Here is a 25,804-nt window from a genome sequence, read left to right on the forward strand (position 1 = left end):
AAAAGTTTCCATAAATACTATGCAGCAGATCAAATTCTCCTAAGTTAATTTGCCAGCAAATTGGCAATAAATCAAACGATAATAATCAAATCTATAAACAAGATCGTCGTGCAGCACTGAAACGGATGCTGATGGACTGACGGGTTGGAAGAGATAGCAGAGATGATCTTCAACTTTCAACCACATCGCAAGGGAAGAACCAATCGTCTCTCGATCGTCGAAAATCTCTCTCAATGGACACCGGATGGTCGAAGCTGAATGCGCCATTCTTCATGTCATAAACGCAGTAGGCACAGCCACCGATGCCATCGATCGTCCCGTCCGGGCTGAATTTGGCTACGTTCAAGCCCAAGAAGAAAACACAGTTGGCATGATCCGGCCATGGAAGCGCCTTGGAGCAGGTGGTGCCGACAAAGAGAGCCTGCTCGCCTAGCTCCTCTACCTCCGACCACCGGCGCTTCTCCAGGTCGGCCTCGAACACGTCCACCTTGATCTCCTTGCTCAGCTCGTCGGCGCACCAATGGCGGTAATGGGGAGCCAAGGGGAGGCACCGCCGCCACCGAACCATCAGCAGCTTGCCGGTGCACGACACGACGAGGTAGACGGTACTGTCCCAGAAGTGGCCCCGAGGGGGATTCTGGTTGTTCAGAGGAGGCTCTGTGCTGATCACGACGTCGACGCAAGAAGACGAGGAGTCATCCTTTGCTGATCCATGGCGGCGGCTACTCGAGGCCTCGCTGCTGCTGCTGCTAAAGTCGTGGACGGCGAGCTCCCCGTGGCCTGCGACGAAGTAGAGCTTGCCGCGGTACAAGGCTATGTCGCCCACGTAGCCGGGGCAGGCGGCCAGTGACCAGGTTGAGTGCATGCTGCCTGGGCGGAGGAAGAGAACGGCGCCGTAGTCGATGATGGCGGCGAGGAAGTCCGGCGAGCACACGACGATCTTGCGCAGGACGGCCTCGTGCAAGCACACGGTGGTGGGGTAGAGCCCGTCCAGGTTGAAGCCGGGGTTGATGACCTCGTCGCAGTGGTAGGGCAGATCAATCTTGGCCATGGAAATAGGGTTCCTCAGGCAGCGCTCCCGCTGCTCGCCGCTCTCGTAGAGGAGCCAGCCGTCGAAGGCGCCGCGGCAGACCGTGTCCGCGGGAAGCTCGCCGGGGACGGGCACGCGGTGCACCTCGCCGTCGGGGAGGCTCTCGTAGGTGGTGCGGTCCAAGGCAATCCAGGGGAGCGCCGCCGGCAGCGGGTGCTGCCGCCGCGCGGCGAGGCGCCACGGACGGCACACGGCCCGGAAGCGGACGCGGTCGCCGTAGGACACCAGCCGGCAGTAGACAGCGCCTGCCAGGTCCGGCGGGAGCTCCGGCCATGGCGACGGCACGCATTCGCCGTCCATGCCTTGCCGCCAAAGATTGGATTCGATCGATCGAGTTCGTAGTGTAGAGATCGATGCTGCATATGCGTTCAGCAACTATATAGCTGCTAGTACGAATAGGGGTGTAAGTGGGCTAGTCCACAAGTCCACTTATTTTAATTGATCTATAAACGGGTTGGCGGATCGGTCCACTTACACCCTAGCTTACGTATGAATAATTATGAATTAAAGCCGTGGTGAGCATGGACTACATACCCGACCAAATTGTATTTTAGTTGATCACATTTACCTATTTAAAGGGGTTGACTGACTGATATGAATTCCAGACTCCATAAAAGTGGTTAAATAATTTTACACTCCTTATACCATATTTTTGTATTTCTGTAGTAGCGTAAAATTTGGTATCATGTACCTTGATTTAAGATGCAAATTTGGTATATAGATGTATGTACTTTCTTAAGAATAATAATATTGTTTTAAATAAATCTGACAAATTTATGTTACTTGAGGAAGCACTAGTGTAAAATTTTAATGGAGATTGTTAAGGTGCACCCAAATTATTTTGAGCCATCTATTTTAAATGATCCAAGGTGGTTTGATATTACTCTTACCATCTAAGGGGCCAGAGGTTATCAATTAACAGCCAAGGGCTAATAAAGACTTTTGGCAGGTGTTAAATTAGGTAATATACTTAGAATGGGGACCAATTTAATTCGTTTTACCATCCTAATATGATTCAAACTCGTGTCATATTTCTGCAACATGAAAGAATATGACTATTTGTTCTTATTGTTAATTACATAGGAATGATGTTTCGTGACAAACAAAATGGTTGGATGCCTGCATGATTCATGTCATATTGACTAAAGAACGTCACATATGTGTAATAATTCATTTCACACACTAACATTTGACACATTAATGTTAAAAGATATATTAATCTGAATTGTTTTAGTTCCATTCTGAGCATAATGTTCTTTTTTGAAATCTCATAGTACATAGAGTTTTACCGTGAAATTTTATTAATACATTGAAAATTAAATAGTTATTTATATCATAGATGACTTACCGTACTAGGCATTAGTATAATGCATGCATGGCCAATTTTACCCCTAACCATTCAGTGGCTTAGATTTAATTCTCAGTTTACTTTCTAAGAGGTAAGTAGAGCACCGTAAAAAGGCTCTTGCACTTTTCATGAATCTTATATAGACCCAGCTAGCATCTCTCTCCTCCGTCTATCATGCACTCGGATATGATAAAAAATATATATATTGAAAATATATATAACCGCGAAAGGATGAGCCAAATAGTGAGGAAAAATGTCTAGATCACCCTATGAGGTTTGGCACCCTGGTTAATTCACCCATGAGCTTTAAAACCGTCTGAACAATATCCTAATCTTTACAAAACCGTTTAAAAAACCCCTGTGCGGTTTTGCTCAGCCAAAAAAAATCCCCTCCCTCTCACACTCTCTGTCGACCTTTCTGAGTACTGTTAAAACACATATTTCTTAATTCTAATTCTGTTGAAAGCAGTTTAAGAATTTTCCAAAACGTGCGTTGCAAAACATATATGGTGAACTTGGTCATGTTTTTTGTATTGGGATTAGTTCTTTATGAATTTCGTTTAGTTCTTGGTTCCATGCCACTGCCATAAGCCATAAATCTGTAGTATGCATGTGTTTTATTCATCTTCGTTAAAAAATTACAAAAGTGACGTGTTCGTGGATATTTCGTTTGTTTTTTTCCTTGCCTTTCACTCTTAGGACTGGGATCGTTATTTTTATGTATTTTAGTTAAAGAAGAGTTGTCAATTCCAATATTATATATCTTTTATGCTAGTAAGAGTTAAGAATTAAAGAAAGAGTGGAAGGAGTTCTGCTAGTAGTTTTAATTTCAGGTTGCTTCATAATTTTCAGGATTTTTTCTTGTCTGCTTTTATTTTTTCATCTTGTGAACTATTCTTTTTATTTTTGTGTCACGACTTATGTCTAGTTTATGTAGCTATACACTGGTGAGGGCTGACAAAGAGAGAGGATTTTTGTGGACGTCCTCTCACTCGATAGCTATCTGAACAAAACCACCCAAAAAACCACCCAGGGATAAATTAGACCGTCCCAAAACAGACCAGAGGTTTTTTAAACGGTTTTGTAAAGTCGAGGGTGTTGTTTAGACGGTTTTAAAGATCAGGGGGTGGATTACCCCAGGGTGACAAACCTCGGGGGTGATCTAGACTTTTTCCAAACAGTGGGAAGTGGATCGGGAGTTCGGCTGCCTGCACATATCGGTTCACCAATTTGGGCTTTAATCTGTAGGTCTGTAGAGAAAATATGTAACTAATGGACATGTTGATGGATCGAATGACATATATATTGTAGATCGATGACGCGCGTCTGGAGGCTGTTTAATTATAGGAGTTGATGCATATATAGTTAGTACTAGGTAAAATAGCAATGTTTGAGGAGAGGAAGGCATAGCAATAATAATGTTTGTGATTTTGTCAGTAAGGCTGGTGAACGAATGGGGGGTGCAAGTTCTGGTCCTTTTTAGCTTCGCGCTGCAAGTCTTCCTTGTGTCGTTCGCATGGATCCGTCGCCACAGCGTCTCCACCTTGGCGAGGATGCTGCTGTGGATGGCGTACCTGCTGGCCGACTCCACGGCGCTCTTCACCCTTGGCCATCTCTCCATCAGCAGCAAGGTGGAAGGTCACCAGCTGGTGGCGTTCTGGGCGCCGCTCCTGCTGGTGCATCTCGGCGGGCAGGACACCATCACCGCCTACTCGTTCGAGGACAACCGGCTATGGCTGCGCCACCTGCAGACTCTCGTCGTGCAGGTGATGGGCACCGTGTATGTCCTCTACAAGTACATCCCCGGCAGCCAGAGGATGGTGATGGTGGCCGCCGGCCTTATCTTCTTGGTGGGCATTCTCAAGTACGGCGAGAGGATATGGGCGCTGAGGTGCGCCACCGGGGACAGCATCTGGAGCGCTCTGGAGAAGTCCGTGTCTGCGTCGTCGGACCGTCCCGACGATGAGAGGGACGGGCTTCTCCTCAAGCTGTTGAAGCGAAGGTCCAGCTTGGACGCGGAGGATGTTCTCATGGCGGCTCACGGCCTGCTGGACGTGTGCAAGGGGCTGTTCATCGGCCTGCGCTGCGGGCGGCGCGAGAACGTCCGCCAGGTGCTGCGGTCGTTCGAGCTGTGCGGCCATCTTGACAAGCTGATGGAGATGGAGCTGTCCCTGATGTACGACATCATGTACACCAAGGCCGTGGTGATCCACACGTGGTACGGGTGCTGCATCCGCGTCGTCGCGCCGGCCGCCATGGTCGCGGCGGCGTCGCTGTTCGAGCTCACTGCCAAAGACCGGTACAGCAGGCACGACGTCGTCATCACCTACGTCCTGCTGTTGGGGGGCTTAGTGCTGGAGCTGGCGTCCCTGGTGAGGGCGGCCGGGTCGACCTGGGCGCGAGCCATGCTGCACGACTCCGGCGACAAGAGATGCCGGCGGTGGCTCCACGACGAGCTGCTGCATCTCCGCCAGCTTTTCAGGGCCGCAAGGCACAGGAGGTGGTCAGGCTACGTTGGACAGTACAACCTAGTATCGGCCTGCTGCGCGTGCCGCGGCCTGGAATTGCAACGAGGCCATCGTCCTGGTCCTCTCCTCCTTGAGTGGTGGCACCAATGGCGCAACTCGCGGTCCGCGTGTGTCGCGGACCCCGTGAAGGAGATGGTGCTGAGAGAGCTACTAGTGCTGAGGAGAGTGCAGCAGCAGCAGGCGGACGAGATGTTGATCGGCTCGCTCCCTGGCCTCCTCACCCTACGACGCCGTCACCTGCACGGCCGCCTCGGGTGGAGCGTCCAGGATATCAGCTTCGAGGGCAGCATCATCGCCTGGCACATCGCCAGCGACATCTGCCTGTTCAAGGACGAGTACCCAAGACGGCGCGTCGGCGACGAGGCCAACCTGCGGGAGGCGATCAGGCTGCTCTCCGACTACATGATGTTCCTCCTCGTCGCACGCCCCTACATGCTGCCCGGCCCCGTCCGCCGCAGCCGGTACCTGCAGGTCCGCGGCGACCTGCTTCGGCTGCTCGTCGTGACGCGCGGCCGTGCTTCCGGCGGCGCGGCGCAGGAGGATTCGCCGGCCGAGTGGGCGCTCCGCACAGGATTGCGCGCTGTGCTCACCTCCTCGGATAGGCCTGCTTCCTACGACACCGGCGTGATACTTGCCGACATGCTCTGCCACCAGCCCAACCAGCTGGAGGTCATCTTTGGCGTCTGGGTGGAGATGCTTTCCTACGTCGCCGACCACTGCAGCAAAGAATCTCATGCCAGGCAGCTCAGCGGCGGCGGCGAGCTCGTCACCATAGTCTGGCTTATGGCCAGGCACGCTAACCTGTCCTACGTATCATCGTCTTCATCATCATCTAGAGTGGAGTCGTCATAACATCGGTACGCGCGTTTTCTTTCTTTCTTTCTTTTTCTTATAATATATTACCGTACGTGCTCTGGAGTATTCAGTAGCAACTAGCTAGTAAAAAAATGATCTATATACGTACAGGCCATTGATTTAAGTATTTTATATGTTCAGCTATGTACCGAATCGAACAATTATTTCTACCCTCTTAAGTTGTTCTATCGTCAGTAATTTATTGGGGTAGAAGAGCTATAAAATCTTTCCGTGTCATTAAGAGCTAATACTGAGCCAACTTATATAACAGTTACACGTAAACATATGCTACATCATCAATGTATGATCAATTTCTCATACACACGTAGTGTCTTAGAGACTGGGCTGCAGTTGGCTGTAAAATCTATAGCCCGCTTTTTTCTCTCTCATTTTCTCTCTTCTCCACTTAAACATAATGATGTGGCAATTTTTTAGCCCGCTTACATCACCAATTGTACTCGCTCTAAGGTTCATTGGATGAGAGAAGATGGAAACTCTAGTTATTAATTCTCTCAACGATTTTATTTATTTGACGAGCAATTTTACGGTCCTTGAGAAAATACTGAAAGATACCAAAATTTTAGTATTTTACACTAAAATTTTGGTACCTCCTAGTATACTCAAGGACGGTAAAATTGTTATTATTTGACGTAGTTAATTTTTATATCTGCGTTTACATTTGTCATAATCAAAATTTTTGTGCAAATAACTATCATGGCGGTCCACACATATTGCGTGGCTAGAATCATTGTATAGTGTCTCTTATCTTGATAGTTGATAATAATTAATTTTTAATTGTTAATTTGAAATTATTTTTTCTAAATTTATTTTTATATATGGAACCTTATCTATATGTATTCTAAATTGTACTTGTATATAAACTATTTTCTATATTATAATTAATTTGTAATTTAAATTTTAAATGCCTTTAAATTGTATTTATAAATCGACTCTTTCTCTTATTTTTTATTTTTAACCAGAATTTTAGATATTTCCAAATTGTATTTATGGATGGAGTCTTCCCTTGATATCAATTATTTTAAAATTCTTAAATCAAAATTTGGATTTTGTAAATTGTGTTTACACATGGACTCTTTTATATTATTTTTCTTTATTTTTAATTCTTAAATTATATTTTTAATTGAATTCTACATGTTTCCAAATTATATTTATAAATGGACTCTTCCCTTAATATAAGTGGATTTAAAATTTTTAATTGAAATTGGATTTTTCTAAGCTGTATTTATATATGGACTCTCTTATATTATTTTCATTTTTAATTTTAAAATTATATTTCTAATCTGATTTTTGTTGTTGTTTGATTAACGTGAGATCTTCTTGCCCATAAGAGTGGACGTGCTGGCAAGTAACTGCAAGGGCTCAAAGATTTAGTCAAAAAGAAACCTACCATTCACTCACTAGTACTAAAACAGTATCACATGTGGTTAGAATGACTTTTTACAGGTGGCCTAGGCACTAGGGGACCACATGGAACTAAAGGCATAAGGCATGTAAGAACCATCGATTTTTGTAAGCGCGCGGTTTACCATCGCCATTTGATAATCGACTTTCCACGCATATATAGTGCATGTTTGTTTTCCAGGGATTTTTTTTCCTGTCACATCGAATGTTTGATACTAATTAGAAATATTAAATATAGACTATTAATAAAACTCACCGTATACTCTGGACTATTTCGCGAGACGAGTAGATTGAGCCTAATTAGTGAGAATGTGATGCTACAGTAAACATTTACTAATCATGGATTAATTAGGTTTAAAAATTTTATCTAATGAAATAGCCTTTATTTATGCAACTAGTTTTGTTATCGGTCTATATGTAATACTTCTAATTAACATTCAAACATCCGATGTGATAAGAGACTAAAAAAAGTCCCTAGATCTAAACAGCTCCATAGTCCCTAAGGACAATCCAAATGGAAGAAATTGCACAGTTATCATACTATAAGAAATCATCTATAAAAATTATTTTTTACATACTATAATAAATCATCTATAAAAATTATTTTTTACATTGGAGTTGTCTTTGAGTAATAATTATTTTCTCTCTCTTTGCTAACTCTATATTTTTTTGTCACCAATGGTGAGTACTGACACATACTCCATAGAAATTGTTGGTTTCTTCCCAATGAAAAATTCATAGTTTTTTGGTGCATTGGATGAAAATAAGACTTGGTTCTTTTATGAGAAAACTATTTCTAAGTTTTTCTCACTCTTTCTTCATTAATTACGTTGTCATGTCATTATTTTGTTTACGTGATAAACCATTTAATAAGGATAGAAACCATTATTAATATACTGTTAGGACTGTGCTACGAGATCTGGATACGAAAATGATTTGCGTGAACAAATAGTGGAATAGGACAGGAGTGGATGCCGAGGTGTAAGTAGGATGGCTGGATGGTCAAGAGAGGCCGAGGGGATTTACTGAGCCTACCGGCTGCATGGTGGAGTATGTATATTTTATATCGTGTCGGTGTTTATATAGATGGTTTGTAATTGAGGATCACCTGTGAATTACAGCAATCCTTTAAAGAGTCTTGCCAATAAAAATTAAATATGATGGTCCTCCTTATATGATTGTCTGTGAAATTCGCGTTCTACATGCAGCCTTTTTACTAATGATTAGGGACCTCCAATGCATTTTACACAAGCGTGTCTTATTTTAGGTTGCCCAAAAAAAAATCTACGTGACAGTAATACTAAATGTGACTATATATGGCACTGAAGATAATATTAAATGTGATTATATGCGAGTAGATTGTCTCTATGTACATTATAGCTAAAGAATTTAGTTTAATTAGAGATTTAGAAGTTCTTTATTGATTTTAAGGATAAAACAGAAGATGTTTTTTTTAATAAAACGAGCAATCTGAAGGCAATTGCATTGTTTTGTCTAACTAAAAGCACAAAAAATTGCACGCACTCTATTCTTTTCTAATCATCATTTAGGATATCAGCAAAGTCACTAAGAGCGTGATTATGTTTAGCTTTCTCATGAAAAAAGGCCAAACGGCACATTGCAAATGAAAAATAATTTATGAATAAAACTTTTATATACGTGTTCTTAGTGATAAAAAAGCCAAGACTGAAAATAAAGTACGATAAAAACCTCAAAATTAAATCCACTCCAATTTTAAGGTTAAAAATTTAAATTTTAGCTTAAAGAATAGACAGAAGCGAAAAAAATAGGAACATAAAGCAAACAATGCTAGGCCGGACAGTCCAACATCATTCAGATGGTCCAGCTGGTGCAAGCTTCAAGGCAATTTTATAAGAAGTTCAATACACTATTGCCCACAACTTCCATTAGGGTTAGCATGCACTTGTTTTGAGAAGCTAGCAACCTAGTGTGCAGAACCTAGATCCCTAGCACTTTGGAAACCTTGAGCTACTAAGAGCATGTATAATAGGGCCAAATACTCATGTGGAGGAGATATAGGAGGAGAGAGAGGATCAGACTATAAGCTTACAACCAGCTTTGGTATAAGAACCAAGAAAATCTGTGAGAGAGACAAGTGGATTATGTATTAATTATAAAGAGTTAACTACTATATGAATGAGCTAAGAGAAGACTATAATGAGTTTTATAGTCAGTAAGCTGGCTATATTATTAGCCTCGCTCTAAACATCATCCTCCCTTTATAGCCCTTTTTTTTTGAATTTAACATATCTAAAGTGTTTACTCCTCCTTAAACACATTTTTATTTTACTTACCATTCCACGACCGCTCGCACGTCTATATCTTTAGCTTGTAAGGGAATCATCCAAACCGATCAGTTCACTTTAGCCACTATTGGAATCCTAGGCTCTTATCGTTTCACTTTTGGAAGAAAAGGCAAAACTACATTTTTTTTTGCAAACGAGAAATAATTTACAATTAAAACTTTTATATGCATGTCCATAGCGACTCAAAAGCAAAACTAGATTATAAAACACAATGAAAAAACTATAAAACCAAGTTTAAAATTAAATTTTAAAATTTAAATTTTACCTTATAAATAGTTACAACTGCGAACGATGGAACCTTGATCTTAAAATACCCAACAATAGATTAGTTCGGATGATCATGTTGTTCTTATCTCCAAACAGCCACAAAGGTGCATAAGATGCCTCAAGGGGTTTTTAGTTGGTTGCCTAGCCTTACCATCACACCACACTTTAGTCATAGCATTATGCGCTTTCTTTGTTGCTAGAATTATGCCATCCTAATTTCCCTTTCAAAGAATAAAATATAAATTTTTTGCTATCCTTATTTTCTAGTGTAAAAATTGAAGTTTTTTTTGTCATCCTTGAATATAAACCTTGAGGTATCATATTTTGTAGCATAAAAACTAAAATATATTTTTTTTATCATTTTTGAAAATATAACTTGAGGTACCATATTTATAGCGTAAAAAATTGATACCTTCATATACTAAGTATTTATATGTAGCAAAATTTTAAAATAAATTTGACAATTATGCCTATACTTTTTCAAGGATGACAAAATTTCTCAAAACTTGGTACCTCTAAATACTTCCTGATAGACCAAATTTTTAATTATATGTCTCAATATTTTTCTCAAAAACCATACACTTTCTCATAAAATATACTTGACCTTGAACAAAGAATAAAGGAATGAAATAAAGAAAAGAAAGGTACAGAATAAATGCGGGGCATAGCGCAAAAGCATATCATGCGTGCATGTGGAAATACTTTCTCAAAAACCATAAACTTTCTTATAAAATATACAACGAATAAAGGAACGGAAATAAAGTAAAGAAAGGTATAGGATAAATGCTTGGTACGGCGAAAAAGCATATCGTGCGTGCACGCTGAGAGAGAGAGAGCGCGCGCGCGCGCCAGGGAAACAAAAAAGCAAGGCATAGTTATCTACAATTCTATATGCATCCGTGCACTATTTTGAGGATGCATGCTAGTAATTAGTAATAGTCTTCGCAACGGTTGGTCACTTTGTCTTTGTTGCACACTACTACTCATGGTTGCCGGAGGATTAGGAGAAGGAGGTGAAGCATCAGGTAATTAATTAATTGTCTTTTGCACAAATATTAGCATTAATTTGATGTAGAATTAAGGGATGAAAGCGAGTCTGCATTGATCTGTTGCAGGCTCCTCGTCTGGGATTCGGAGCAGTACGGTCTCCCAGTCCCCATCCCAGGTCGACGGACATTTTTGCAAGCTACAGATGAAAGCCTACGCCAAGATCGGCGTCGTCAAGCCGCCGCCGCCTGCAGAGAGGTTGAGCATCCCCGTGATGGTGAGCATCACGGCAGAGCAGCGGCGGCGCGCGCCCGTCGACGTTGTCCTCGCGCTCCACGTGAACATCCGCTGCACGGCGCCGGCGAACTGGCATGATCTACTCAGCGATGCAGCGGCGGTCGTCGTCGACAGGCTCGGCGACGGCGACCGCCTCGCCACCGTGCCTTCTTTTCTGGAGGTGACAAGAAGCAGCGATCGCCTCCGTTTCCCCGAAGAAAGGAGTGATCAGCTTGGAGATGAGGAGGTCATCGCCCCCGTGAAGCCAAATCTGACGTACATGTCCCAAGGGAACAAGAAACTCGTCTCCGACTGGGTGGATCAGTCGCAGGCTATGCGAGGCATCACTACGCTGGTGAGCGTCTTGGAAACGGCCGCGTCGGTATGTACACATGTACTACTACTCTCTCTGCTGTTTTTATATTTGACGCCGGCACTAAGGCCAGTACCAAGAATATAAACTAGTAACCGAACCAGACGAGAGGTATAGTGATGAAACTTCTTTCTCATTTAATGACTCTGTCAAGTTAATAATTTTATTGATGTCGCACCATATTGCATGACACCACTATAAAACATGTATCGAGACTTTATCTGTGAGACCATGTATTGATATTTTATAGGTAACTATTGTATAAATTAGCTATTAAATTGACTATAGATGAATTAGAGCTAGCAGTTGAATTTGCTCTAAATTATTTAGGGGTGAACCTGTGCACATTCCTTAAACGTGGCAGACTTTATCTGCGCGGGAGTCTAACGAGAAGATGCCGCGGGATGGGTACATCATTGTGATTTCAAACGGCAACGAGCACAGTATCGGCTCTCTGCTGTCATGGAGGTTGCGCTGTGTCCATGCCTTCGGTTTCTGCGACGCCAACAATTCGAGTACAATGCGCGCTATCGCCAGCAACCGGGACAGCACTTATGGCGTGTTGGACGACGGCGGCGGGATCACTCGGGCCTTCGTTGGCTCCATGGACAGCATCATCTCCAGCGCCGTCGAGCCGATCGAGGTCAAACTCGAGTGCAACGAGAAGGTGCGTCTCTCCGCCATTGATGCTCCACGCATCACCTACCTCATCTCCTACGACAAGAAGATGGGGTTCGTGTGGGGGAACGCCCGCGCGGCCGCGGCCACCAATTTCATCGTCTACGTGACCAACCTCCCCGACGGCAATGTTCATGATCACAGCGCCTTGCGGTCACTGCTCTCGGTTGAAGTCAAGCGCAGGGCCGACGGCGCGTCTCTCGAAAAGATCATCGTGGTCTCCGTCGAGCAAGGCACGAAGGGATCGAAGGAGGTGGCGGCGGAGATGGTGCGGTCGGAGGCTGTCAGGATCGTCGCCGGCGTGGCCGTGGAGGGCAAGTGCTGCGAGGTGTTCCACAACGCCGCGGACGACCTGCGCAGACGGTGGACAGATCTGATCAACGAATCCGATTATGGTAAGGAGGCTCATGGCCACCCGCTGATATCCGACCTCAGCGCACAGATGCAGGACATGGAGACAAGGCTGCACAACAACTACTTGTGGCTCGAGTACCTGCACTCGTGGTGGTCACACCAATGGTGGCAGCTGCCTCTGCAGCCCAGATTCATGGAGAAGCACCAGCCGGAGGAGGCGGCGGATTACATGGATGATCCTCTCGTGCAGCTGAGAATAGTGTTGGCGAAGGCTGACGCTGTCCCGGAAGAGGTCCGGCAGCCCGCCGGCGACCTCCTCCCGGTGCTGATTCACGTCAAGGCGCCGGTGGCGGGGTTGGCAAAGAAGAAGCGGGCGCCGGTGGACATGGTCGCCGTGCTGGACATCAGCAGCTACGAGGCCAGGGAGACAAGGCTGGACCTGCTCAACACGGCCATGGGCTACGTCATGGAGAGGCTTAGCCACTACGACCGCCTCGCGCTCATACCCTCTTCAGCTGCATCTCAGCCCCCTGCTGCTGCAACAGCTTCCCCGTTAGGAGTATTACACAATATGGATGAACTGATGCGGAGCAAGTACACCGACCTACTGTCATCCGTCCTCGTCACATCGACCGACAACGACCTCCCGCATCAGGTATTCCCTACTCTAAAATATACTACTTATACTTTTTTTTTTATTTTACAGCGTTGATATTTGATATATGTTTGACAGTTCATCTTAATCTAAATTTTATAAAAATATGTAAAATTATAAAGTCAGGTTTAAAGTGGTTTTAGTAATAAGTCTAATTATAATAAAGTAATTAATAATTACATAAATTTTCAGTAAGACAAATGGTCAAATGCATATCCGAAAATCAATACAATCAATTTTAAAAAAGTAGAGCGAGTATCATTTTTTAACGAATTAAGTTGTGGTAAGAAATGACTGTGATTGAGGTGAAGAAATTAAGCACGGATCGTTAACCAAGCCTCAACTTTTGAATTTCGAAACTTAATTTTGAACTTAATATTAGAATTTTTTAAATCATAGTTTATTTTCCTATATTTACTTTTACAAACACGTATATAAAATGATTTCTTTTCTCACTAATTAGCCATTACCGCTTCTCATCATCATAAGCAAAACGATGACACTCTGAATAGGCGAAGATTCTGATTGATTGAGAAAGCGAGGTATTTTCATATAAATTTAAATTATAAAAGCAGCTTTATTGTAATAGAAAATACGATTAATTTGTGTCGGACTGTCGGTGCGTTAGTTTTTTTTTCGATTATAACAATATGTTTAATTGATTCGTAGACCTCGCGTTGGAGATTGCAGCTGATCAAGCAGTACATGGGCCGTCGGCCTCCTGTTGCTGAAACGGTTTCTGGCAGTAACACTAACACCCCTACACTGTCGGAGTCACTCGCCCATGCTTATAAGGTACTCCCTCTAATTTCATAGCATCCACTGTATCGTTTTAGACAAACTGATGTTAAGCTTTTAAAATTTTAACCACAGATAATTTTTAAAATAATTGATTTAAAAACATTGAGGCCGTATGTATAGATTAATTAGATGTTGAAAAGTACTCCATAATATATTTGTTGGTATTCCTATATAAATTGAAATAGAAAAATAGTGGTAAAAGTTATTTTTTTTGAAGGCCATATCCCTATTGAAAATAACAATTATTATAGAACTAGAGGTAGGCAGTAGTACTTCAGTATGGAAGAAAATATGGTATTATATGGCTGCACTTATTTTTGGATAGAGAAAATTAAATGTCTCAGAATGCAAGTACTATTTTTAATCACAGTACTACTTGTTCTATTAATCTTATTCTGAAATGTAGTATCTTCTATTTATGAATCTTAACAAACATAACAACTTTTAGCTATGATTGGGAATTTATTTAAAACTTAAACGAATTTTGATAAAATTTGAATGAAAGTTGCAAAATTCAGGGGGAAAATGAAACTTTCGGGCGAAATATTGCCGGGAAGTCGGAAATTTCAAACTGAAATTGTGAACCCTGAGCTTTAACACGTACGGGCGCCTGCAGATATTGGATGAGCGGCCATCAGACGACAAGAACCGATACCCGGGTATCGTCATCGTCATCTCCGACAGGGACAAGTTCTCCGACGACGAGCAGCAGAGATTAAAGGCTCTAATTACCTTCAACTACAATACTAGTGTTGACATCTTCGGCTTCTGTAGAGTGAACCTGGACGAGGACACTGCCAGGTTAATGCACCAGGTAGCCAGCAAATCCAATGGCATCTACGCCATCGTCGACGAATATGATAATGATCACAGGAATCAAATCACAGAGGCCTTCATGGATTGTATCAACAAGATCACCTCGGTCATCGTTGACGATGTAAGAGTCAGCATCAGGTGCACTAGCAAAACGACATTGCGCGCCATCGAGAGTGGCCGATTCAGGTCCAGCATCGACCATGGCAGCAACTCTGGTTCCATCTTGGTCGGCCCCCTATATGCAGGCGCAGAGAAGAGATTCATGGCCTACGTGGACAACGTCGACCATCACAGTGGTGCCTCCAAGCTGTTCACAGTTGAAGCCATGTGTCAGCATATCATGCATCCAAGGTAATGAAAATGTCTTAACTAATTAATTAGCACGTACAATAACAATTATACGTATCCAGCTGCAGGAGAGACAAAGGGGATGATGCAAGAGTGGTTATTTGCAAGCCGAACGAGGCAACTGTGGAATCAACGGAGGTGGTGAAGGAGATCGTTCGCATCAAGGCGGTGAAGATTGCCAGTGCCATTACTGATCCCAAGACCAAGAAAGAAGATGTTTTGGATGATCTACAAGGGCTACGGAAGAGCCTCATACGCGAGGGGCTCAGCAGACCCGACGAGGATGATGTGCGCTTACGGTTGCGGCCCGAAGGTTTCGCGCTACAATCTGCTGCTATTATCGGTGACCAAAGCATCGCCAGCATGCTCCAATGGCTATCATTCCAGAAGCTATCTGAGCAGCCACCAATGGCACCGACAATGTCGTCGTCTGAACCTTCTACTTCTGCTGCTGCTGATCTCGGCCAGGACGGGAGGACGAGATCGATCCAAAATCTCCTAGCGCGGCGGCCCAGATACGTGTCTCCTACTCTAGGCAGAGCATCACGGTCATAATACCTACTTGCTTCCGAGTGTGGAAGCATGTTAAGAGTGTGTTTGCTTCCCTGGATATCCTTGTATGGAGTTCCATATGGTTGGCGAAAGTGGAAAAGATGGCCAGGAAAAAAAAGATATTCTACGAAATTAGATGTTAGGGCATGTTCAACAATACTGGGCTCTATCTCAAGCAACGTCAGCAACAAGAGTCTATTTTAAAATGATACGTATAAAGACAGAGTCAGGTGTGGTCTCTTCATTAATACAATAAAATATTTTTTATTAAGCTAGTTTTCTTTTTATACATTCTCATGCAAAAAAGTTTCTTTTAACAAATGCTAAGAGTCGACTCTACGCCGTTGTCATGCATGACAACAACTTTTCTCTCTCCTTCCCTCTCTTTTCTCCACATCACCAAATTTACTTACGTGGCGATTGAGAGAGTCAGCTAATAGACACCTTTGTACGTGCTCTTAATGAGCTCATCCAACCTCACCAACCATGATTATTTAATGATAATTAACATATTTTATCATTATTAGTAATTACTAATTTCAAATTAGTGTTAATTAGAGATATAGATATATTTTGTTGTTAATTAGTACTAATTATGATAATATCTCTAACGATTAATTTATATTACTATTTATTAGTATAATATTTTCATCTCATCCATCCAACCAAATAATAACTTAGATCATTCTATTTATCCAACCAAATACAAATTTGTGATTATTATATCACTGAAATAGTCATATCCCATCACATCTTGAACCGCCAATCAAACGCATCCTTACGTGCCTTCAGCTCGCCAAGGTCGACTGTCTCGGAGCATTCCCGGCAGATACTCCATCTTAAAAATACTCCATCTCATCTTTTATCCCATCTTTGAAAATTAGAGCATCATCCATGTTAGAAAGAGATATTCCGTATTTGAATGTTCTTTATTCTCACTCCATATCTTAATATCCAATCTCAAGAATAGAGAGCAATAACAACATGAGAGGATTTGGTTGTAAAATAAAATATATAGAGAGGATATAATATGGATGTTCTGTTGGAGTTGTAACTAATATGAAGAGAGAATTTGTTTTAGATGATAATATGGATAAATCAAATTTAGAATAAGCTCTGCCTAATGGCTAATGTCATTTGCAACAATTGAGTGCCGTAAAAAAGGGCCGTACTGTCACGCCCAGAAATTTACACTAAATTTCTGAACAATAGCATGTATTAAATCTCGGTCCAGGATTTAGCCCGATTACACACTATGACAAATTAATACACAGTTCCACGACTTAAAAACAAATAAAAACAATTATCTATCGAAATGCAGCGGAAAAAAGAAAACAAACTAAACCATCTAATCTTCAGCTTCAGCTGGCGATGACGACTACACACCACAGGCATTCTCGACGGCGGACTAAACCTCACTTCACCCTTCGGAACCACCTTCTGACTGAAACTCTGGTGCTTGCTCTGGTGAGAAAAATTAAGTAAGGCTGAGTACAAACCACCGTACTCAACAAGTAACACCCAAGAGAGGAGAATAATGAATGCAATATGGGATCAAGGATAGGCTAAGGTTAAATTGCATAAAGCAGCAGTAATTTAGCAAAACAATAGATAAAATAGACTGAATAAAAAGAGTAAAGTAACATTTAAAATAATCATCCACTGTCCAACGTTATACCACGTTACAACAGGCCTAGACCACTGTCCAGCGTTCCACCACACTGCAATAGGGTCAACCCTCTGCCCAACGTTACACCACGTTGCGACAGACCCGAACCACTGCCAATATTACACCACATTGCGCAAGGTCAAACCAGTTCCAAATTTATCGAGTTATTAAAAGGTTTGACTAATCCCAGTGAATCTGTAAGTTCGCCCCATAACTACAGGCACGGCTATTCGAATAGTTTTACTATGCAAAGGAAACTCTGATAGGACCCGTCACATAACCCTCCCCATTCAATCGCACCGCACTTCAGGTTTCACCCCCTCATTTACACCAAGTCGGGCAGTCCCCTCTTATGCCTTGGTAGATCCGGAAGCAGCAGAGGCTTTCGTTACACCACGATTACCCGTCCATACTCCATCACGCCTACCCTTGCCTTGGTACATCAAATAGTTCGAAGCTATGCTCCAAATCCCACCTTACACATTTTGGCTTGTGGTTAGTACGGGTAAGACTTCCAGGGTTTCCCGAGAACTGGTCCTTAATTGCTATGGGTGTGACTCTCAAAACCATGTACCCACAGCCCACCATAACCAATATTTTAGTTGCAATTAATCCACCTCGAGAAATTCATCATGCTAACAACCATTAAAGGTCTATCAAGTCTAACAGTAATTAAATGATAATTGGTGAGCTAGTTGAAGTAAGCCAGGCTAAGCATTGCCTAATCCTAATTCTAGTCAAATTAACCCTGGGATAACAATAATAATAGATGGGAATTTAACGAAAATAAAGGTAATAGCCCAATAGGTAAAAAATATATTTGCATAAAACAATGCATGTTTGAATTTAAAGTGGAGAATTTTATAAACATGAGATCAATATGATCAAACAAGGGTGCCACTTGCCTTGCTCTGACCCATGAGAAACTTTGGCGACGACTTCGAGGACGATCGGTGCTTCCACGAGCGAAAAACCTACGACAAACAGAGCAAAACAAGCTATAAAACTACTGAAACAGAGAAAGAAACTACTTTTAATAGATTCTTGATAATTTTATAAATTTAATGAAATTTGAATGGACCTAAACGGAGACTAGATGAATTAGGTATGAATTTTAGAAGTTTTCTTGGTTTTTTTAACTAAACAGAAAAGTCCTGAATCAATTATTGCGCAATTAATAGGGCTGCTGATGTCAGCGGAGGGGAGGTGGCGGCGCCGATAGGTGGGGGCCACCTATCGGTGGGAGAGAGGGGAAGATGAGGGGCTGACAGGCGGGCCCAGGAAGGAGAGAGAGGAAGGGGGTGGCGGCTCAGCTGACAGGCCAGGCCCACTAGTCGGCGCGAGAGGGAGAGAAAGGGAAGGGGTTGACTGGCTGACGCGCGGGCCCCACATGTCGGCCGCACAGAACCAGGAGAGGGGAGGGGACCACTTCGGCCGAACGGCGAGGTGAGGCGGCGACCGACGACGGGTGGCGACCGGCGACGAGCGGCGCGAACTGGCAGTTGGCAGCGAACGGCGACGACCCGATGGGCGGCGACGCGGAGAGCGGCGGCGCCAAAGGGAGGATGGCGGCGACTTGGGGAGGACGACGTCGGCGGCGTGGCAGGAGGGAGGCGGCGCTCCGGTGTCGACGGGGTTGCATCGGCGACAGCGAGGCGAGGGTGTCGGCGAGCGGAGGGACGACGGCAAGGACCCAGGTGCGCACGCGCGCGGCGGCGACGACGGGCTCGGCGACGGTGCTCGGAGAGGAAAAAGGAGGGAAAGGAAGAGCGGCGACGGCTCACCGGCAACGGGACGACGACGGCAAGTCGGCGAGACGGCGGGACACGGGGTGACGGCCGGCGACGAGGGTGGCGAGGCGCGGGCGGCAAGATCGAATGCGACGGCGGCGGAGGAGGGCGCGGCGGTGGTTCGGGCGGACGGGGAAAGGACGGTGACGGCGGTCGTGCGAGGGGGTTTTATAGGGGGGAGTGGCGCGGCTAGGGCGAGGACGGCCGTTGGAGACCGAGTTGGCCGCGACGCGGTCTCGGCGACGGCCGTTGCGGTAGCGGCGTGGAGTCCGGCTCGGCTCCGGCGCAGGGAGGTGGCGCGGACTTGCGTGGTGCGGCGCGGGCGAAGCTGGGCCGGGGCGAGGCGAGCGAGCTGGGCCGGAGGCCCATGCGGGAGAGGGCGCACGGGAGGCGGTACGCTAGGCCGGGGCGGACGGCCGACCCACGCGGCAGGAAGGAGGGCGCGGAGAGGTGAGGGGGAGGCCGGTCGGCTGGGCTATCCGAGCGGGGGAAGATGGGCCGGCTCGGCTGGGCCGGCCTGGGAAGGAGGAGAGGAAAAAGAAACAGAGAAAGAAAGAGAAAAAGAGAAGGGAGGAAAATTGGACTTCGGCCCAATTGAGAAGGAAGGGAAAAAGGAAAGTCCTACTTTGCCGAGTTTTAGATTAATTTTTAGGCAACATTTTATATTCTTCAATTTAAGTTTAAATCTTGTTAATCGATTTGGGAACCTCGATTTAATTAAATTAATTATTTAAAAGGATTTTCCTGAGTTAATTAAGCTAATTATTATTTACGAATTTTTTTACGAATTTAGGCTTGGGATAAACTCAAGGCGTGACACGTACCTTGGCCAGTGCAGTGTTCAGGGCACCAAAAATTAGGGCCCTTAAAAGCATCTCAAAAAATTATTTAAAATTAATCTTTAAAATGGAATCTTGAGAATTAGAACAGAAAACATAGCTTCGGTTCTATTTTCAATATTTACACATCTAATATTAGCTCTCTTGTATCCCAGATTTGATACGGACATATTGTTGACGCTGAAAATAATAATCAACGGTCACACACGTAGGCCTGGGAATCAATCTTAGACCATTCCAGTGCATGACCTAATTCTTAAAAATATTGAGTGTGCCAGTCAGTTTGATCCTGTAACTGACAAGACATAGCATGAAAAACAGTTAACCCAAAACCGTTATCGGCCGGATAGCCGATATCGTCCCAGGACCCTAGCCGATGGATTAGACGATCGGCTTTACAGGAATTTCATGGTAATGAACGTAAATATGCCCAATTAGCACAGTCAGAAGCAGGATAAATACTAAATTGACCAACCAGCTAATTAATCTTAAAAGATCGAACCTATCTGAGACAGTCTTAAGATTAATCAGCCAATCGGACCACTTCAGGACTTATCGCACGTAAAATCGACAGCCGATACGAGACTAAATGTAGAATTGAACATAAACTAGAGTGTTATACTAATTACCAGCATGAAATAAGAATAATTAACGGCATGCATTCTCATACTAGATCCAGAAAATCGAACCTAATCGAGACAGTACATATCTAAGCATAATCTTACCCAAGATCTATTAATTATTATAACATGTGAATAATAAGACGACAGGCCAGCATAATCTGTCAACCTATTTATTAAACTCAGCCGATCGAACAAACTGCTATGAGCAGATCACACCGGATACACATAGATCAGACCTAACCGAGATAACATGCAATCTAGTACGATATAAGATCAGGCTAACCAGAACCACGTTTACCAGATTGAACCGAAGAACTCGCGAGGACTTGATCGAGAACTAATACTACTTCAAGCCAAAACATACTAAAGCAATAATAGAACTTAGCCTTGAAAGTGCATCTAGGCCCCTAATTTGTTTTGGTGATTAATGATAATTAAATGATGAGGACTAATGACGTGTGTGAGAATGTGAAGGTATAAATAGTCCTCTTGAAAAGTTGCTGTTGCGCCGCCCACGTAAAAAGAGAAGTAAAGTCGGTATATTCGTGTTCGAGTGTGTATTTACTTTGAATTTGAGTCAACTAGGAATGCCGTACTATAAAGAGGGGTGTGCAAATGAAATCTAGGAATGAATCCGGTGCTCGGAAATGTTTTTGAAGTGCATCTTTTGTTATCTTTTTGAAGTTGTGCGGGAATTAACGGAAGTTCCGAAGGTACTGTCGGAAGTTCCGAAGGAGCCAGAATCGATTCTGTAAGTTTCACGGAAGTTCCGAAGGAGCCAGAATTGGTTCTGTAAGTTTCACGGAAGTTCTGAAGGAGACCTTCGGAAGTTTCGAAGGAGCCAGAATCGGTTCTGTAAGTTTCACGGAAGTTCCGAAGGAGATCTTCGGAAGTTCCGAAGGAGCCAGAATCGGTTCTGTAAGATTCATGGAAGTTCCGATGGTGTTGACCGGAACTTCCATTGACTTGACTTTTCGCAGTTGACTTTGAATTTTCTAAGTATTGGGGGCTGCTATTTTGAACTGACCGGAAGTTCCGAAGGAGACCTCCGGAAGTTCCGAAGAAGGAATCTTTTGCCCCCAACGGGCAGAAATTGAGAGGGGGTATAAATACCCCCCAACCCCTCAAGCTAGGGTTGCTGCTTCACATGTTCATCTCTATGCCCTTGGCTTGTTTTTCTTGAGATTCACCTTGAGCCTTGCTTTCTCACTTCCTTCTCTCCACGGATCTAAGTGATTTTGATTTTGTGTGTGTGAGAGTTGGTTGTTTTGAGTTGGTTTGAGTGCTTGGTGTTGACTTCGTTAGAAATTTCGTGAGCACTAGATTTATCCCAAGATCTCCTTGCTAGCTTGTTACTCTTGGTGATTGAGGACACCTAGACGGCTAGACGTTGTTCCTCAAGCCACCGAAGCTCTTGTGGTGTGCCGGGAAAAAAATTGTGAAGGTTGGATCTCACCTCCGAAAGGGAAGAGATACCTCGAGTGAGGGGGAGTGCACGAGTGCAACCCCGAGGAAAGGGTTGTGGAACCCGGCTCAAGTTTGAGCTCCTCAACGGAGAGTACAATCCCCTAAGGATTGGAACTTTGGTAAAACGTCCCCGTCTACACTTGTGGTGAAATCTCTCTAACTTGTTCTTTAAGCATTGTTTTTGGTTGCCGTGCGTACTCTAGTTGTTGTTTGTGGAAAACTTGGAGGTGGTTCACTTATTTGAGGTTTGGTTGGCTAGATCTACTCCTTTCTCGTTCTAAATCTGGTGTTGTCGGAAGTTCCGAAGATCAACAGAACTTCCGAAGGCCGGAAGTTTCGAAGCCACTGACCGAAACTTCCGAAAGTCTCAGCTTCCGCTTTTTAGGTTTTTTTTAAATCGCCTATTTACCCCCCTCTAGGCCTTGATATACTCTTTCAAGCCTGCCAATCAACTAGGCAGGAGATCAGACTTAACCGAGACAGTCCTTTTCTAGTTGATTGACGGGTTTTGACGAGCAGGAACTTACATTGTGAAGCTGACAAACCCCGCGCCAAAAGCTCAATTAAGTTGAAGGTTTTGAGACGATGCGCCAAATTAGATTGATCTAGAGATAATTTACAAGGACCCTGGCCACTTGTATTTATAACCCGGGGTATTAACTAACCTATCCGGATATAATCCGTTACCAACTAACTTGCAAACTTCGGACTCTAATTAAATACAAGAATCTTAACCGAAATTTATGATAAAGCTTATTTAACCTACACGGACATATAATTAAGACCAAATCTGTCTCTAAACCTTAGGTCCAATCGGACTCCAATTCCTGTCCGATCTAGACTCCATCGGCTGCAACCACACCGCGTCAATCTTCCTACCTCCAGCAGATTCGCGTCTCCTTGTCCGATTCGGTCTCTAACAGTGTTTCAATCCATAACGATGATTTGCCAAAATCTAGCGTTAACACATATACATTTCCAATATAGTGTAATTCAATTTTGAGTTGCATTTTAAAGTTAGGGGCAATTTTTAGGCATAACAATTTTTTGGATGAACCCAATACAGTTTTTTAGAAAGTTGAGTATTGGCATTCTCTTGGGATGCTGCCCTCTACACTTAGTACTAATTTTGTATACATATTGTCCCATCTTTTTGCTTTTTACAAGCATAAGGGGAATGATTTTATTAACAATTAAAAAATAATTTATAGGTAAAACTTTTATATAGCGAACTAAAAACATAAGATGAAAAATAAACTGCAATAAAATACTAAAAAATCAACTTCAAATTAAGTTTTACAAATTAACTTTTGCGTCGTAAGTATAAAGAGAAGATGGGGAGCTGAATTAGCAGCTAATTAAAGACCCAATAAACAGAAAAATAAGAGAAGCCCACAATGATTAGAAAGGCCCAATCCCATGCATGGTACTTGATGCTTCGTATCCACCGTCACCGCCACCTGTTGTATGCCGCATCCAGCCGCAGCCGCAGCCGCAGCCGCAGCCGCAATAAGCACTCACCAAAGCCACAGCTCCTTTTTTTTTTTTCTTTGAGCATTTCCAACAGATAGCTTAAAGGAGATTTTTTAAATATCTATTTGGCTACTCTTTATTTTATTTGGCCACTCAAAATCGATTTTTCCTCCAACAGTGTTTTCATCCGACCTCTATTTCGATCTATGACAGCTGGATCCCATATGTCAATCTCTTCTCTTCCTCTCCTCTCTACCTTTCTTTCTCTCTTTCTTTCTCTATCCTTTTCTTCCTCTCAGGCCAAAGCAAGCGCTGGAGCAGGGCGCGCCGGCACGAGGAGGTGGCGTCTTCATCCATGTCATCTCATCTTTTTTTAAGCCCCAAATGTCAATATATTAAGAAGGGGAGCAAATAAATTTACAAGGGTGTTAAATAGCAATGAACTAGCAGGGGGGAGCTACAATTGGCAGCTTTGGTACCGCAGGGGATAATTATAGTCGTTTACGTTGTATCTATTATTGGACATTATAGCCGAAAGGTTCTTTGCGCCGCTAGCAGACCAGATCCTGATTTCATCCAGGATGCGGCTTATGAGCCCGCTGGTTGTGGCTTCCTTCCTATGGAACACCCTGTTGTTATGTTCGAAGCCAGAGTGATTATAGTTTTGGTACTGCCCTTTAAGTTTTTCGGCAGCGCTGATATCGCATTGGTACATACTCATCCTCACCTTTTATGAGGACGCCTATCTTCGTTATGGGTACATACGGTTGGGTTTGGTTATTCAATTTTCAGTTATTATTTTAGGATGTACCCGTGCTTTTTGAGAAACAGGGTATAGATATGTAGTAGTTGGACAGTCCAAGCTAATTCAGATATAAATGGAAGAATTGTTAAACAAAAATTTATAACAATCCATGTAATAAGTTGTAAAGTGTTGAGTTTGTGAAATATATTTGAGGGCATAAACAACTAAATTAAAATTTGGAAGTTAAAAACATTGATTTAAAAAGTCTTAAGAAAAGCATTCTCTTTTGCTAAAAACATTCTCCTATTTAGGAAACATGTCGACGATAATCCATCATCCTCTAGCTTGAGAGAATGATATCTTTTTTTTTCTGAAATCTAGGTGTAACCAAATTATAACGGTATATATTTAAAGAAGAGTCAACATCAAAAGCCATATTCGTCGGCTCATACCAAATAATTGCCAACTGACTGAATGATATGATCCATAACTGTAACCTACTACCAAGTACCAACAATTTGTCTGTCCGGCGTTCGTTGATTCGTTTTGAAGAGAAAAATAATTTGGATTCTACGAGTGTCATTTAGTTTCACATCTATCTTTTCGTTTCTACTTATGTTTATAAGTTAAAATTTAAAATTTTAACCTTAAATTTGAAGTTATTTTACAGAAGTTTATTTTTCAGCCTTAGCTTTTAAATCGTTAAGGGTACATATATAAAAGTTTTATTCATAAATTATTTTTTATTTGTAAATATGTCGTTCAGTGAAAAAGCTAAATAATCAGCCCCTAAAATAATGTATAGTAAAACCAAAGGAAATTTTCTTTTCTTACGGAAAAAAATTACATCCATTCTAGCCTCTTGGAAAATTCCTATACTTATGTGTACATATATTTCTATTCCTTATTATTTTTTTAATTCTCATGGATAAAAATTGCTCCAAACCAAACAAGCCCAGCTGTTTTTGAGATATGAACCGTATACCAAAATAAGAGAAAAACTAGCTAAGGGGATTTCGTCCAAGGATGGATGAGTTAAAGTGGGACCAATCTAGTCAAGTTCCTTCTAGACATGAGTCTCTCCACCTCACCTGAACAAGTTTGAACATACCTATCCGCTTAATCCATGTCTGTCTATCAAAAAATACGATGATATTAGATAATGCTAACTGATATCATTAGATAATATCAATTAGTATCATTCAGTAACAATTAATATCATTTGATTCATACCTTGTTCTGTCTGGATGAAATCTCATCCTCTAGTTGGCCTGTCAAAACATAAGCAATTCTAAAACTATTTACAGTATTAGTTTTCTTATTAATTACTCCTCATTTAAAATTTTATACGCACATACCTTATCACACTTATCTAATCCTCAATTTAAGGATAAATATCATAACTTTTTTCTCAACACTAATGCTTATTACGTCTGTTTCAGGTTATAACATGTTTTAGATTTCCCTATATTTATATAAATACTAATAATCTAGATATACATATATAAATTATATATCGAT

At 42.8% G+C, this 25,804-nt stretch overlaps 3 protein-coding genes across 3 annotated transcripts; 2 read left to right on the forward strand and 1 right to left on the reverse strand.

The window, feature by feature from the left end:
• Positions 1–169: 169 nt before the first annotated feature.
• LOC121054892 (F-box protein At2g17036-like) lies at positions 170–1,390 on the reverse strand. Its single transcript, XM_040525824.1, has one exon. It carries the CDS (start codon positions 1,388–1,390, stop codon positions 170–172), a length of 1,221 nt encoding a protein of 406 aa, XP_040381758.1.
• A 2,466-nt stretch (positions 1,391–3,856) lies between these two features.
• Positions 3,857–6,216, forward strand: LOC121054893. The gene has a single exon (XM_040525825.1). The coding sequence runs from the start codon at positions 3,857–3,859 to the stop codon at positions 5,816–5,818; it is 1,962 nt and encodes a 653-aa protein (XP_040381759.1). The 3' UTR covers positions 5,819–6,216.
• Positions 6,217–11,281: 5,065 nt separating this feature from the next.
• On the forward strand, positions 11,282–15,907 carry LOC102721180. Its single transcript, XM_040526265.1, has 5 exons — positions 11,282–11,482; positions 11,838–13,160; positions 13,830–13,955; positions 14,578–15,128; positions 15,194–15,907. The coding sequence occupies exons 1-5, from the start codon at positions 11,381–11,383 to the stop codon at positions 15,678–15,680; spliced, it is 2,589 nt and encodes an 862-aa protein (XP_040382199.1). The 5' UTR covers positions 11,282–11,380; the 3' UTR covers positions 15,681–15,907.
• The last annotated feature ends 9,897 nt before the right edge of the window (positions 15,908–25,804 follow it).

The sequence above is a fragment of the Oryza brachyantha genome, chromosome 7, assembly GCF_000231095.2.
Source record: "Oryza brachyantha chromosome 7, ObraRS2, whole genome shotgun sequence".
NCBI lineage: Eukaryota > Viridiplantae > Streptophyta > Magnoliopsida > Poales > Poaceae > Oryza > Oryza brachyantha.

What these genes read in the sequence shown, in the direction of transcription:
- LOC121054892 (XM_040525824.1), bottom strand. Translation starts at nt 1,390, where the DNA reads ATGGACGGCGAATGCGTGCCGTCGCCATGGCCGGAGCTCCCGCCGGAC.
- LOC102721180 (XM_040526265.1), top strand. Translation starts at nt 11,381, where the DNA reads ATGTCCCAAGGGAACAAGAAACTCGTCTCCGACTGGGTGGATCAGTCG. An exon ending in TCTTGGAAACGGCCGCGTCG is followed by an intron (nt 11,483 to 11,837) that starts GTATGTACACAT and finishes TAAACGTGGCAG; the next exon opens with ACTTTATCTGCGCGGGAGTC. An exon ending in ACAACGACCTCCCGCATCAG is followed by an intron (nt 13,161 to 13,829) that starts GTATTCCCTACT and finishes ATTGATTCGTAG; the next exon opens with ACCTCGCGTTGGAGATTGCA.
- LOC121054893 (XM_040525825.1), top strand. Translation starts at nt 3,857, where the DNA reads ATGTTTGTGATTTTGTCAGTAAGGCTGGTGAACGAATGGGGGGTGCAA.